Source organism: Doryrhamphus excisus, linkage group LG5 (genome assembly GCF_037039965.1).
Source record: "Doryrhamphus excisus strain RoL-2023G ecotype Guam linkage group LG5, RoL_Dexc_Guam_v1.1, whole genome shotgun sequence".
In the NCBI taxonomy this organism is placed as follows: Eukaryota; Metazoa; Chordata; class Actinopteri; order Syngnathiformes; family Syngnathidae; genus Doryrhamphus; species Doryrhamphus excisus.
The window spans coordinates 23,670,853-23,687,099 of record NC_136361.1 but is presented as its reverse complement, the minus strand read 5'-3'; the positions used below and the strand labels follow the sequence as shown (position 1 = coordinate 23,687,099).

The 16,247-nt window shown below is 44.4% G+C and overlaps 1 protein-coding gene across 4 annotated transcripts in view; it reads left to right on the top strand.

Moving 5' to 3' along the window:
• Positions 1-14,042, top strand: part of cobl (cordon-bleu WH2 repeat protein) — a 41,488-nt gene extending 27,446 nt beyond the window's left edge. For all 4 annotated transcript variants that reach the window (XM_058053648.2, XM_058053649.2, XM_058053643.2 and 1 more), the window contains 7 exons: positions 3,767-4,085; positions 6,728-6,825; positions 8,555-8,692; positions 8,798-10,458; positions 10,581-10,688; positions 11,302-11,607; positions 12,286-14,042. In XM_058053648.2, the coding sequence (XP_057909631.2) occupies positions 3,767-4,085; positions 6,728-6,825; positions 8,555-8,692; positions 8,798-10,458; positions 10,581-10,688; positions 11,302-11,607; positions 12,286-12,366 (2,711 nt within the window). In that variant the 3' untranslated portion in view covers positions 12,367-14,042. The remainder of the gene's footprint in view (positions 1-3,766; positions 4,086-6,727; positions 6,826-8,554; positions 8,693-8,797; positions 10,459-10,580; positions 10,689-11,301; positions 11,608-12,285) is intronic.
• The last annotated feature ends 2,205 nt before the right edge of the window (positions 14,043-16,247 follow it).

Genomic DNA, 16,247 nt, shown 5'->3' with positions numbered 1-16,247 from the left:
GTCTGGAGACTGGCTGGGCCATGCTAGAACCTTGATATGCTTCTTACGGAGCCACTCCTTGGTTTTCCTGGCTGTGTGCTTCGGGTCGTTGTCGTGTTGGAAGACCCAGCCACGACCCATCTTCAATGCTCTGACAGAGGGAAGGAGGTTGTTCCCCAAAATCTCACAATACACGGCCCCAGTCATCCTCTCTTTAATGCAGTGCACTCGTCCTGTCCCATGTGCAGAAAAACACCCCCAAAGCATGATGCTACCACCCCCATGCTTCACAGTAGGGATGGTGTTCTTCGGATTGTACTCTTCATTCTTCTTCCTCCAAACACGCTTATTGGAATTATGAGCAAAAAGTTCTATTTTGGTCTCATCTGACCATAAAACTTTCTCCCATGACTCCTCTGTATCATCCAAATGGTCATATGCAAACTTAAGACGGGCCTTGACATGTGCTGGTTTAAGCAGGGGAACCTTTCGTGCCATGCATGATTTCACATCATGACGTCTTAGTGTATTACCTACAGTAACCTTGGAAACGGTGGTCCCAGCTCTTTTCAGGTCATTGACCAAGTCCTGTCGTGTAGTTCTGGGCTGATTCCTCACCTTTCTTAGAATCATTGAGACCCCACGAGGTGATATCTTGCATGGGGCTCCACTCCGATTGAGATTGACCGTCATGTTTAGCTTCTTCCATTTTCTAATGATAGCTCCAACAGTGGACCTTTTTTCACCAAGCTGCTTGGTAATTACTCCGTAGCCCTTTCCAGCCTTGTGGAGGTGTACAATTTTGTCTCTGGTGTCTTTGGACAGCTCTTTGGTCTTCGCCATGTTACAAGTTAAAGTCTTACTGATTGTATGGGGTGGACAGGTGTCTTTATGCAGCTAACGACCTCAAACAGGTGCATCTGATTCAGGATGATACATGGAGTGCAGGTGGACTTCTAATGGGCAGACTAACAGGTCTTTCAGGGTCAGAATTCTAGATGATACACAGGTGTTCAAATACTTATTTGCAGCTGTATCACACAAATAAATTGTTAAAAAATCATGCATTGTGATTTCTGGATTTTTCTTTTTAGTTTATCTCTCTCACAGTGGACATGCACCTACGATTAAAATTTCAGACCCCTCCATGATTTCTAAGTGGGAGAAATAGCAAAATAGCAGGGTGTTCAAATACTTATTTTCTTCACTGTATGTTTTCTACAGGTTGGGACCATAGATTGTTCTTTATTGTTGCCTGTTATTCTGAGTTTGAAAGATATTTGCATACTCCAAGGCTTTTGTCATATTCCATTTTTCAGCACATGTTCAGTGTTTTGTTTTGTTTTTTTGTTTTTTTTTGCTGGCTCTTGCTCTCAATTTCTTTCTCTTTCTAGGTCTACCCATGAAATTGTTTCCGTTTCCATTCCTGTCATATTCATAGTCTTGTAAATTAAAAAAATTGTATGTTCTTCTCTTCACCCCCCCCCCCCCCCCATACCCTGCACCCTTTTGCAGTGTACTGCTGCGGCCCGGTACGCCTGCGCTCCAAACGCCGCTGAAGCCTTTCTTCGACTTCACCCTTTCTTCGACTTCGCCCTTTCTTCGACTTCACCCTTTCTTCGACTTCACCCTTTCTTCAACTTCACCCTTTCTTCGACTTCACCCTTTCCTCTATTACTCTTTAGTCAATCCTCTTTTTTGTTGGATGCCTCCTTCTGTTTGTTCACGTTAGGTTTTCCTTCAATTTGTAGCTACAGTGGTAAATAATGTAAATCCACTGAGCCGTTAAACACTCAAATTTAAATTTGGGAATAATTGATAGTATATGCAGAAAATAATGATTAATACGTATATACCTGACGGATGTCATTAATTTGGCCCCATGGTGGCTAGTTAGGAGTGGCACTAAAAAATACATGGACAAGTTGAGTCAGTATAGCTTTGTGTTTTGTTTGAGCACCCGAATTAGCGGAACGATACAGCAGAGGGCAAACTGACTAGTTGCTGAAAAACAAATCCTTTAAAAACAGTTTTAGGTTGTTTTTAAATCAGTTTGATCGATCTGGATCTGGTTACTATTGATTATGAGGGAGACCCTCTGCTGCGGTAAAAATGGACGCAAAGTATGTGGTCAGAAGGTTATCCAATGACAGATGAGCTCAGCCCGGCGTGTATCACTTACGAGGTGATGGATGGGTGATGTAAAGGTGGAGCAGCGAGGCAAGGTAATGCGATATCAGCCACGGTGATGGGATATGTGCAGATCAATAATTGGACATAATACTGTATGTTCTGACTGGTTGTGTTGAAGGGGTTCAGAAACCCGATGCCTGAATGCACGCTGTCTCGTTTGGCAGACAATCTTTTTGAAAACCAGGTCATGGGCCAAAGATGTGTTCCTTCTAGCTGGAGGTGGCTGCTTCGGCCATTTTATATGATCAAAATGATTACCTCAGTCATGCCATTAATCTTTTAGACGGATAGTCCTCAAATGTGTGACAAGAATGTATTTGTATACGCTACAATGATTGCCTTTTCAGTCTTTGTCAGCATGATAGGCCATCGCACACACCGTTGTGTACAATCCAAGCATCCAGATTAAATGAGTCTTTTCAGATGAACGTAGTTAATTTAGAGCGATGGGAAGTACATTGTTATTGGAGCTCACTAATACGTCATGTACTTCATTAATTTGTCATTATGATGTGAGAAAAAAGTTGTAAGCATAATATTTTAACATGGAAAACAACAGATAAACTGGAATTGTTTGTAATAAAGGATTTCAAATAAGATTGCGAAGGCTGCGACAGACCCGTATGACAAAATATTGCAATAAGTGAAGCATGTGTCTGATGTTTGCAGTGGAGATCTGACACTTCACATGCGGCAATGTGTGCACGTGTGTGGATGTCGCTGCCATGACTAAGCTGTTTTTGGAAATGAGTTTGGAGTCTCGATAGCCTTGAGTCATCGCCACATCATGACCTGACGGACTAAATATACATGCACACGCACACACAGTGCACACAATCATTAATAGGAGCATTACAACCAAGGTTGCGCTCCCGTTTCCAAGAACTCTCTATTGAGCTCACACTTCTGTGCACGCTGGCCAGCCTGCAGGAAAGCCAACAAATGGTACATTGTTCTCTTGGCCGAGTTTAGTTAGTGACAGTGACAGACTAAATAGGTTCCCCCCAAATCCACAAAACTGACCAAACTGTACTAAAGAGATGACAGGGTATGAATCAATAGTGTCTTCCCTGGAACCTAAAACAGTACTGTAAAAAAGTCTAATTAAAAGGGTTTGTTTACTGTACTTGTACCCACACATCATTTAAGTTGTTTTATCAAGCCACAAGTGGTTGTGCACGGAGCTCGTGTTTGTATATTTGGCTTGTGTTTTTTCTGGTTTGTGTGTTTGTGGTGCCAGAATGAATGTTGAAACTAACATAAATACTTCCTGTTTTTTTTCTTTCCCCATCCATTTCTTGCCTGTTAGGATGTTGATGCTGCATCATGTGCTTCTTTTCAAACAACTGTCTTCTTGTGTTGTAAACTTGTCTTTGCGTTCGGCACTGCAGGAACTCCCAGCAGTTCAACCAAACGATTGGAAAGTTCCTTTTCTGTTCCGATCAAAGCTTGTTCTTAGACATTTGCTTTTATGTACGTTTTTAATGCACTTTTGTGGATGTGGAGGTTGGAGTTGATTGTTCCTAACTGTACTAACTGCTACTATCCCTCCATTGAGCGACCCCTGAGAGTAACATGTGTTTGTCCTCTCCAGCCTGGCTGCACTCGATGCAGAGCACCGCAGCTCACGTCAAGGACCCCGGAAATAAAGGCCCCGAGGAGGAGAGACTGTCCCTGGGAAGCAGCAGTGGCAGCAGCCTCCCGGATCAAGGTTATGCCGCTTCTGAAGGAATGGTAGATGGTGACGACTCGGGCCTGGTGAGCTCTCCATCTGACACCCATCCCACATCCCCGGAGGGTAGTTTGTTTTTGGAGAGGAGCGGTAAAGCCAGGCGAGAGAAGGAGTCTGGGCCGGTTCGGGACATTTCCAGTGACAGCGATGAAGGATGTGCCACCTGGAATTCAAACGACAGGTAAAGAGGTCATGGAAGGTGCATGGGAATTAAACACGGCCCTTTGTATCTGCCAAATTAAAGTGGTCATGACACCAAAAAATGTTTGAAAAAAAAAGTATCCGTGTGCTAAAACTATTTTGTTAATAGAGATGTACAAGCGGAGAATCAAACCCAGGTTTTCCCGATATCCATGCTAACCACACGGCCACCGTGTGGCTCAAGGAGAATGCTACTATGCATATTTACATAAAGTATTAGAGATTTATGCTATATCTGGCAGTGATTGACATTTGGCATGAAAGCCCATATTGTATTAAATCTATTTAAAAAAATGAGGGCCAAGATCCTGGTCTGAATCGAAGAAAGATAATCGTGACAGCTGATGGTTATTATCACCCTCTGGAAATGCAAATTCAGTCCCAAATTATCATCTTTTTCCGAGGCAGTTTTAAAACAAGTGTCCTCCAAATGAGCCCAACAAAATACGGAAGACTTTAAAGCGACGATTGCTTCCTTTTAAAATATGAATAGGCTTTGTCTGCTTGAGTGTTTGAGCAAAAGCCTGCCACGCAACAAGCGGACGTAATATCAGAAAATACATAACGGAAAATGAAAAAAATGCAACACAACGATATGAATCCAATGTAGTCCAGGAGGGAGCGTTATCAAAGTCACGTCAACATTCAAGCACACTTCTAACACAGGAAATATGCATTTTAATGTTGTTTTGCATCGCGGAAATATCAATTTTAATGTCTTTTGGTGTCATGAGCACTTCAATGTTGATGGAACATCGAGACGTTTCTTTTCTAACTTGCTGCATCTCCGTATGCTCCAATCTGACTTTGGAAGCCAAGCATCTGCCAACAACAAATATATGACTATTTATCAATTTCAATAGGCAAGAGAGATGCATGCCTTTCTTTTTCTTGTTAGCGTTGGAGCCACTGACTTGGTGATCAATGCCGTGCCAGTGTTTTCATCTGAAGAGTCACCCATCACAGTTCATTTTTAGAAGCCTCAGCAGTTTTTAGTGTGCCAGCTGTAATAACAAGAACGCTTCTCACCATGTGTTTGTATTCAATTTGTAGCCAAAGCTGACATTTTCAACCTTTTAGTGCTCAGTTTGAGTGATTCTGCTAGAAAGGCCTTAGTGCAAAGTGAATGGTATCCCAACCAGCATGAATGGTATGACATCCAGTATGAATGGTATCCCATCCAGTATGAGTGGTACCCCAACCAGTATGAATGGTATCCCATCCAGTATGAATGGTACCCCAACCAGTATGAATGGTATCCCATCCAGTATGAATGGTACCCCAACCAGTATGAATGGTATCACATCCAGTATGAATGGTATCACATCCAGTATCAATGGTATCCCATCCAGTATCAGTGGTATCCCATCCAGTATGAGTGGTACCCCATCCAGTATGAGTGGTACCCCAACCAGTATCAATGGTATCCCATCTGTATGAATGGTATCCCAACCAGTATGAATGGTACCCCAACCAGTATGAATGGTATCACATCCAGTATGAATGGTATCACATCCAGTATCAATGGTATCCCATCCAGTATCAATGGTATCCCATCCAGTATGAGTGGTACCCCAACCAGGATGAATGGTATCCCATTCAGTATGAATGGTATCCCATCCAGTATCAATGGTATCACATCCAGTATCAATGGTATCCCATCCAGTATCAATGGTATCCCATCCAGTATCAATTGTATCCCATCCAGTATCAATGGTATCCCATCCAGTATGAGTAGTACCCCAACCAGTATGAATGGTATCCCATCCAGTATGAATGGTACCCCAACCAGTATGAATGGTATCCCATCCAGTATGAATGGTACCCCAACCAGTATGAATGGTATCACATCCAGTATGAATGGTATCACATCCAGTATCAATGGTATCCCATCCAGTATCAATGGTATCACATCCAGTATCAATGGTATCCCATCCAGTATCAATGGTATCCCATCCAGTATCAATTGTATCCCATCCAGTATGAATGGTATCCCATCCAGTATCAATGGTATCCCATTCAGTATCAGTGGTACCCTAACCAGTATGAATGGTATCCCATCCAGTATGAATGGTATCCCATCCAGTATCAATGGTATCCCATCCAGTATCAATGGTATCCCATCCAGTATCAATGGTATCCCATCCAGTATCAATGGTATCCCATCCAGTATCAGTGGTATCCCATCCAGTATCAATGGTATCCCATCCAGTATCAGTGGTATCCCATCCAGTATCAATGGTATCCCATCAGGTATCAGTGGTATCCCATCCAGTATCACTGGTATCCCATCCAGTATCAATGGTATCCCATCCAGTATGAGTGACCTAACTGTTGTCACTAGCAACTATTCCAGGAAAGCTCCAGGAAACTGTTTTCTGAAAATGGCGGCCGTTCACGTGTTTCTTTTGAAGACATTATATTTGATTTGGTTATTTTGTTTTCAGTTTGCTATGTCTGAAATGTCTTTAAGTGATGAGGATGGTACATTTAACCCTTCATATTTTTTATTCTTTATCAGTACAACAGACATCATGCTGTGAAGAGAACAGAATGCTGGTTGGCTGCATGCCCTTATCTCTTTTTGCATGTCCTCTGATTCTTTATCCTTCTCTGTCACAGTCACATCAAACTCCAGGCAAAGTCAGGCAGAGTAAAAGGCACCTATGAAGACAAATATAAATGGCTCCATCAGGCCAATTTGGCTGCAGACCTTTCAGGTGAGGGTTCTACGACTTACACCTACTGAGCCGTCAGATAATGATACTGCTTTGATTATATTGTAGTACAGGTGGTCCTTGGTTTACGGCGGTTTGTGGTTTATGTATGCGCTATCATAAATTGCCCGGATGCTGTAAGGATGACGAGGAGGTGGTTGAATAGCGATCTTTGTTGCAAAAAACAAAACAGGCTACTGTCGGCTGAACCGCAACATGTTAGGAACCTGCGGCATACTGGTTCCCTTCTCTCCTTCTCTCCTTGCCTCCTTCATTCCCTTATTACATTGTCTTGGTGTATAACCTCAGACGGCCCTGATGTGGAATCATCGCCACATCATCTTTGATGGCTGGAGTGTGAGATTGACCTACATCCCCACCGGAGTCCCGCTGCATTTCTCGCTGCACAGCCTTCTGCCCACGGAGGATTCCCTCCACCCATATTCCTCTTCTCGTATTATTAACTAATTCTTGTCTTTGGCTGATACTAAGGTGTCACGAGGACATCATTCAGCGATCCTTCAAAGTCTAACCAAGTCCAAAACAGCGATGCCGGAGAGAGCCAGAGAGGAACACAACTTTGGGGCTTTATGAATATCCGTTTGGCCTGTCCAACCCCGACCATCTTTCATGCTCTGACCAGCGACATGCTTGGGACTTCTTGCTTTTGTTTACTTACCTGACATTTTCATTTCATCTACACATTAATGAACACATTTCTAATGTTTGCCAGGTTCTCCAGTGCTTGCTGGAGAACTAACAGCTGTCAAAGCGTTTCAATTCCTGGGCTACATTCTGGGAAAAGGCTGTGTCTAGACGGACTGACAAAGTAAAGGCTGGGCAGAGAAGCTAACACCTCAGACCAGGAAGGGGCTGCAGCGTTTTCAGCCACGTGGGATTCCCATGTGGCATTAATATGGACAACAGCTTCAGTTGGAACCACCAGGCAGAAAAAGCATTCCAGGAGCTTAAGCAGCTGTTTACCACCGCCCAAATCCTGATCCAAGCTGACCCTTCCAGGCGGTACGTCGTTGGAGTGGACGCCGTCGACACCGGTGTCGAAGCAGTGTTATTCCAAAACGCTGAGGATCAAAAGCTGCAGCTATGTTTTTATAACGAGCAGTTGGTGGTCAGAATGGCCCTGGAGGAGTGGCACTACCTGTTGGAGACCCCCACCTGCCGACCATTCGTCCTTGTGTTCTTGACGTTCTACCTTGTGGTTAGGGAAGGTTACATCCCAGAGTTCTTGAACACCCTGCTCTTTGATCCTTGACCTGTTTGTGACTTCCAACGCTCCTAAACAGACAATCCTGGGGCCCGGGTCCTGTCCCTCTCCCCCCTCCCCCTTGCATCTTCCATTCCCTTATTACAGCGTCCTGATGTATGCTCTGATGTGGAAACATCATCACATCGTCTTTGATGGCAAATCCCTAAAGGCTCCATCGTTTGAAGCCCAGCCTTGGCTGCACTGCCTACCAAGGATTTCCTTACTCCTAATCTCGTACTCCTCAAATCAATAAATTCTCGTCTTCTGCTCACACTGAAGTGTCTGAATTTTGGAGTTGCCCACGACCCCAGTACCAATCTTTGACATCGAGGACCACCTGTAATGTATTCAACAACCATGTCTGTGCTAGTGTTATTGCAGTTAGTGTTAATTGCATCATTGCTTAACCATAGATAACAGTTTTTAAAAGAATACACATTTACAAAACTACCTTTATTTACACAGCGATCCACAGGGTGCCTGTTTCTGTGGTGGACATGGATGTACCGGTCACTGCTATAGATGAAATAGTGGATGACCATCAACCTGGAGAGGGAAATACGGCAACCGTACTCACTGACATGAAGTTATCTCACAGGAAAGGTAGGAAGAACTACCACCCGATGTAGTCCAGTTGTGGCCATGTGAAGCAGCACTAATAATGCATCAAAGGCTGTTGAGATGATTATTTTCCCCTTTTCATCACAGGTTCAGAGGGTGCTGCAGAGTTGAGCAACAAAAACAACAATGCTTGCACAGCGTCTACTAAAAGCATTGTGAATGCCAAGCACGTATCTAAACCTGATCAGTATAGAATGCCACAGGAAAAGGGGCCAAGTGTTGACTCAAAGGACACCATTTACAAAAGAGCACAAGACCAGATGACTAAAGATGTGAAGGAGGATGATAAACAATCATTTTCAGTCAATGAGTCCCCGGAATCGAGCAACAACATGATAAAAAATCAAAGTCTCAGATCTGATCTAAAGAGTAAAGCTGATTGTTCACCTCAGGACAGTTCAGTTCGACCCCATGCTAGCCAGCGATCATTATCCACGGAAGGGGGGGGCACTCATAGTGTGTACCCAAACTCCAGCTCTAATGTTGTGCAAAGGAAAGTTACTTGCAATCCCACCTCTCGATTTGGTATGAAAACGTTCACTGTTGTTCCTCCCAAACCCTCGGTCATGCAAGGTCCTCCCCAAAATGCATCTGCCCCCTTAACTGCTGGTGCCATTAAGATTGACGAGCAAGGAAATATCATGAAATGCGGCGGCGGCCACCACAGCAAAGGAGTTGAGCCCACACAGTCTGGGATTCCCAGCACCGATGCCTCCCCCCTGTTAGGAAAAGCCAAAGCTTTTTGGAGCTCCAGTGAATGTGCAGGCCCTTGTAGCAAAGGCGTGACTGACAAGGCAAAGGGGAGCTTGGAAAACTTGAAAACTTCAGAGACCACGTTGAGCACTGACAGAAGAGAACTTGTGAAAACCCAACACAGACTGAATAATCCGACAGAGTGTACCCAGTTCAAAGAGACAGATCGTAAAACCAACCAATCAACAACGACTATTGTCTCTGCTAAACAGCAACAAGCAGAAGTCAATAATAATACTTCAGTACCTGCAGGTTTTAAGCAGCCACCACTTGCTCCTGACCTTCACACCTTCCTCAAAACGTCCAGATGTACCTCCAGTCAATATGTGGCGTCTGCCATTAATAAGTACACCCCCAAGACCGCCACGAAAACCAACATAGTGTCTTTCCCTTTGCAGTCCAGTCCTTTAACACAACCCAAAGTTGCCTTCCGTTCGCTGGGTCACTCGATCCAAGTCAATCCACGACAGTCCTCCAAGATCTCTTTGATCGATAATAAGATGAGTCAATCTGAGCACCCTGGTCCCGTGAGGTCCAAGAGCTACCCCGAATTTGTGTCAGATAGCCAGAGACAAGTCAGAGAAGACAAGGGAGGAAGCTGTGTTGACTCCACACAAGGCAGTTCCTGGTCACTCGGGCTTGTGTCGGACAAAATTAAACACTTTCAGTCAAGTGGTGTCACTCAAACAACCATGACTGATGGGACTGATGGCGGCGTTAGACAAGTCCAGAATTATCAATGTAGAAGCCCCACGACTTCTCGTAGCAGTCGTCTTCAATCAAGCTCGTGTCTGACAGCCGCTGACCCACAACCACAACCACTACGTAGAATGTCGGACAGTGCTGTCACTCAGGAACCTCCACCTCTGAATCTATTTGGACCGGTTAAAAAGTTTAGGCCAGTGATCTGTAGATCTATTGAGAGAGAGACCTCTCTGCACACCAACCTAATGGAGGCCATCCAAGCAAGTGGCGCCAAGGACAGGCTCAAGAAGGTGAGCTCTTCGTCACTTTTGGATGAGATGTATGTGATAAAATGAAGAGTTTGGCTTTGATGCTCTCTTCTTTGGGCAAGAAGACACTAATCTACAGTTCTACATTTTTTTGACATGACTAGATATCCTCATCTGGTACCAGAAGCAAAGAGGCCTCTTCTGATGACGGTGATAGGTCTGCTCTTTTTTCCGCCATTAGAGCCCAGAGCTGCTGTGAAAGGCTTAGGAAGGTAAAATACTCCAGAGTCCAGTTAGTCAGTTCCACTGGACCATGTCTGTCAACTCCAGGTCTTGGTCGTAGAAATAACCACCAATGGTATAGCACAATGGTTGATGTGGTTCCACAGTGGTTCGCTAATGGGCGGGTGCCCCCATGCGGAGTATTATCCATTAGCATTAGCGATTAGCATTGTGGTTTTGAAAACCTCCAAATGAGTGCATGGGGAAAATGACATGACAGATAATTTAGAACCGCTGGGTTGGCATTTTCAGATCACAGCCACGTGGGTCTGGGTTTGAATCCCACTTTTGACCTCTCTGTCAAGTTTGCATGTTCTCGTGCTTCCATGTGTTTACCTGGGTACTCTGGTCTTCTCTGGCACGATAACATGCATGTTCGGTCAACTGGAAGACCTACCCCATAAGGGTAAATGTAAGCGGGAATGTGTCCTGTGGTGACTAGCGACCTGTCCACTGTGTACCCCGACTCTCGCCCAAAGTATCAGCTTTAGGTTGCAATGTAGACCATGAGAGTTACGTTCACAGCCACAAAACTGTTGTCCTGACTGACATCCGACCATTTGATATTAATGCCGCATCTTTGTTTGGCTTCCTTGGGTTCAGACTAAATCAGAGGCTGCTGAAGAGCTACAAAGGTTCCGGATGGCAGCTTCTGAAGAAGAACAAAGGGAACATTTTCCCTCTCCTTCATCAGCTTCTTTGGCTTACTCTTCTCCTGTCTTTGCATCGCCACCGCTGCTGCTACCCACCATGTTTGCATCTCACCAACAACCTCCGTCCTTCGTGCACCAAGCCCAGCAGAACGCTGTAGCACGTCCGAGTGCAAACGCCTTCATGAACCCTGTCATCGCCAGGGAAGCCATGATGGAAGCCATCCGCTCTGGATCAGCTGCAGAAAAGCTCAAAAAGGTCATTTGACTGTTTTTACTCTTCTACTTTTTACTGTTTAACTCATGCATTCCCATGCGTCACATTTCCAGTGTTCCTTCTGTCCCAGCTGTCCTGATGGCAGAGCAAAAGAAAACACAATCCAAAATAAAGCCAAGTATTACCATTAGCCCTGCAAGTGAAAGCGCAAAGCGGCTTTATTGAAATAAAAGACGTCTTATCAACAATGGAGCAAGAAAGTCCTCACCATAGAAACGTGTCCTCGTTCTTTCCTCACATCTTTCATCCTTTTCCATACGGCGAACAAATGGGCTCACCTCAGATTCATCAGGCTATGGACTTAAGAATATTTCCAAGAAGAAAAAGTTGACTTTTAGGGCAGATTTCCATGTGATTTGCACATTGTTGTGATTGAGTCTGCACCAAAGTAGAGAGGGAAGAAAAAAACTATTAAAAAGCCAACAACATTGAATAGGCTATATCCGTGGTTCCCAGACTTTATTTATGTGTGATTGCCGTCAGAACCTGAGAGGCGGCTAATTAATTACGCACAAGCATTCAACTTCATTGATGAAATAAAGAGCTACCGGCCTTAACGGGCTGCTTTTGACTGCCCTGCTTGTGAGACAATCTGAACAGTCCGGTAGGGATAGGTTCAATGCCCATCGAATTATTTGTGTGTTTTTTTCCCACATCTAGGTGGCCGCGCCCACAAAGACGGTCCAAGTGAACGGCAGACTGGGAACGATCTGTTCAAGCTCCTCCAAGCTCTCGCAATAACCAGGCCATAAGAACAAGAAGTATTGACTTTAAGTTGAGTTTTATTTCTCCAACGTGGTCACTGATGTCTGTCAGCGACTTCCAATGTTGACTACGGCAGATGAAAAGGAAAAAACAATATAAACAAGTATTGATCTGAAAGTAACAACATGAAAGGAAACGGCTAGTTTAAGAATGCTAAACTTTCCAGGTGAAAGGTTTGATGTTTTTCATTCGGAAAATGGGATCATTGAGCTGGAAGCTTCCCGGGCTTACGTGTATCTTCATCACATCATCTGGCTTGCGCTTTTGGACGTTTCACTGGAAAGTTAGACAAAAAACAAGTGCCAACGACAGCAGACGATGTCACATGCTTAGCGCTTCTTCCATAGCCTGCTCTTTTCCTTTTGTTTACCACGGCTGAGATTGGGATGCCTTCCGCTGTTGCTCAGTGTTACGTCCATCAAGTTTGCTGTCAAATTCCCAATGCGGTGCAATAGGTCGCTTGACTTGGATTTGACTTTATTAGCGCTAGTACAGAATGCCAACTGACAGGAGGAGTGAAATAGTTGTAATCTACAAGTGCCTGTTGTCTTAGATGCATGACGTGCTCATGTTTGATTGAATGATACACAGGAGGACATGCAATGTGAAACGTGATCTGCCCTTAATGTTAATAATATTTTGAAAAAGACGTTTATGAAATTGTTGAACTTGTGCAGAGACTAGTTAATGAGCAAATACCACAATACTAGTGTGTAGTGGCTTTGTCAGCAGTATCTACAGTTACTGCGTTTGTCTTCATATGTTTTTATTGCTGTATGAAAGGTTTACACTTTGGACTATTTTGCAATATTTGATTTGGGGAAAACCTGGCTGCCATTGGTGATTTGCGGCTTTAGAACTGTAGTCAATCCGTTTTATTGTCCGTGTTAAGTCTGACAAGCCTGCTGCTGTCATAAATCCATTTAAGTGAAGGGATTTCATATACTAGCGTATGTTCAATTTTACATTCCAGATAATAAAAAGCCTGTTTCTTTCATTCTTTGACTGATTTTTTTTAATGCGAGAAATGGAAAAGCCCGCAGCTCAGTTTAGTCGATTTTGTAAGCTATTGAAAAATATTGCTGAAATCTTTATTAAATGTTATTTCATTGGAGTTGGAGGGGGGTTATAAACTATTGCTTATGTTTTTCTGATAAGGTTGCACACTTATTTTGTCTACCTAATGTTTGATTGAATAAATGATTTTGTAATGGAGAAATGTCTCCAAATGAGCAACGGTGAGATGCAGTGATTGTAAAAGCATGGCTGGATGTTTATTGTAGCGTTTCCAGGAGTCCGGCTTGATGCTTCTCATCCTGCTGCCCTATAAATATACTCTTTCAACATCTTTCTGGACCGACCACAGTCGAGTTGCTTTTCCCGGCAGCAGCTCAGCACCCTGACTCATCACTGTGGCTGCACAAAACCGCTCCGCCAGAACTTTTACTCAGCACTGCGTGTCGCTCTTCCAGATAGAGCAACATACTTAGGAACAGACATGACTTTTTACTTACATAGTCATCTTGTGTCATGTTTTGCCATTGATTGCTACAAATCATTTTCAGAAACAGTTGGGGTGCTTAAGTTTGGATTTTCTGTCATTTACACAAAATGATAAATGTATACATACTGGACCAATATTTATTTGGGCCTTTCTTTTCCTGTGGACTGACACACTCCTCTCCAGCAGATATCTGCAGCTGTGTGTTGGATGGCTCTCGGCCTTTCCTTCCCTTCTGCACCGGCATAGCAAGCCAATGGTGCAAACGGCAGCGTGTGGTGCATTCAAACGTCAGACATCAAAACATTATTTCTAAGGGTTTTTTTCCAGGCAGACGCTAGATCATCCTAGTCACCCGTTGAAGGACCCAGCTGTTACCACACAGACCAGGACCCTCCGTCATGAGGGATGCCTGCCGCCACATCTGCACGTTTGACGACCCTGCACCACCTGAGGCTCCAGTGTTCTACTGAACGGGAAAGCACCCCAGATCATGATGGACCCCCCCACTGTGCCGGGTAGAAAACATCTCAAGTGGGATCTCCTTGTCATGCCAGTGACGTTAGAAGACATCTGGACCTTCAAGGTTTCATTTTTCCTCATCAGAGAATAAAACTTGCTAATTTTCAACTGGTCTTAGATTTTGATCAGGTCTGTATTTTCACCTCAAGGTTCCGTTTAAATCTTCCCATCCCGTGTCCGTGTCGCCAGTGTCGGAGCGTGACGAGTGAACGGACTATTGTGGTGTAACGTTATGCAGAACGTGCTCGTTCTTAAATGACAGATACTTTATGAATCAGGAAAACCTTCTGAATTTCCTCCACCAAAAGTCTCCATCCGTGGTCCTGCAAGACACTTTTGGTGGAAGCCTTTGACTGGCCTCTCATGTTGCTCCGCTTTGTTATGAGTGATGGACACGGTGACACTCAGAACCAGCGGGGGGGCTACATTGACTTTGTTTCACGTGTTTGCTTGTCTACAAAGTAACTGATCAATCAATTGAAACAAAGGCCTGTGTGATGAATGTTGAATGTCTGATGAGGTGAGATGGCCGCAATGCGTGTTGGGGGGCGTCGCGTCTCCTTGCCAGTCTTACTCCTACGCACCGGGATTAGCTGGTTTCAGACTATGACTGATAAATGTGCCGCTTGAATTTTTGTTTGCCCTTTGTTTCCTTCTATGTATACCGAGGTGTTTCTTCAAGCCACAGTGTGAGCCCCCCCCCCCCGCCGTCCTGATCCAGACACGCTGTTGACGACTGATGACCTCTTGCACTGCAGACTCCCATGGTGTGTTGCCATGACGTCTCACAGTATCTCCTTTTAGTTACTGTGTTGTATTCACACAGATATACATTTTAAAATATGTGGCCTTCATGGCTCTCTCAGGGGTCCCCCACCCCTGGTCTAAAACCTTTTTTTTAACCCTTGCAGCGAGTCTAATGCTCCTGTTGAGACTGGTGCAATTCCAAACAAATGACATACACCGGTTTAAGAGGGGACAGAGGGGAAACCAATAAAAGCACGTGGTTGGATAGCCTGGTGATAGACGGGAGAAAACAATAATACCAGGATGGCAGGACAGAAAGGGGGGAGCAAAAAGCCATAAGAATGCTTACACCTGCCACTGCTTGCTTTAAAGGCGGGGCAAACAGACATGAAGTTGAATTCATGGACCATGCTGTATATATTTAAATTTTATAATTTTTATTATAAATGTTGATAGTTTTATTCATCAACAGTCATTGTCCAACTACCAAATGATAGGAGTTACCAGTCCTAAGCAGCAAAACATGGCCTAACCTAAACTTCCTGGTGCTGCTCTTCCCACTCACATAAACATCAGAGGGGCTTACGCAACCCCCCCCCCCCCCCCTCAATGAATAAAACCCCCAACAGTGCCGGGAAGGTAACCGGAGCAGGGAGACATGACCCCATCCAGCGGGATTATTATTTTTGGATTTGTGACATACTTAATGTCAACAAGGTTTATCGAAAACTTTAATAAATACGGTTTGAAATGTTGACTGGATGCGCATGGTCCCTTCAGGGTATGTACGTGCGTTGCATAGCATTGGCATGATCGTAAATGTAGAGATGACAGGTCGTAAAAAAAACTATCAAAATGTTTGGTGCATAACTTTAGTCGGTCCTACACTTTTTACAACCGGTGCCTAGAACGCGCAAGAGACAGTTGTAAGATTACACAGAAGGGATTCTGTGGGCACGCCCTCAGTCCCAGCAACCCTGAACGCAGCATTAATGGCATTGAAGTGCCCTCGCTTTTGAGGGCGTGGCTAGTTGGCGGGGCGGACCTCCTGGCGCGCACGCGGGCATGTGAGCCTGCGCGCGCGCAC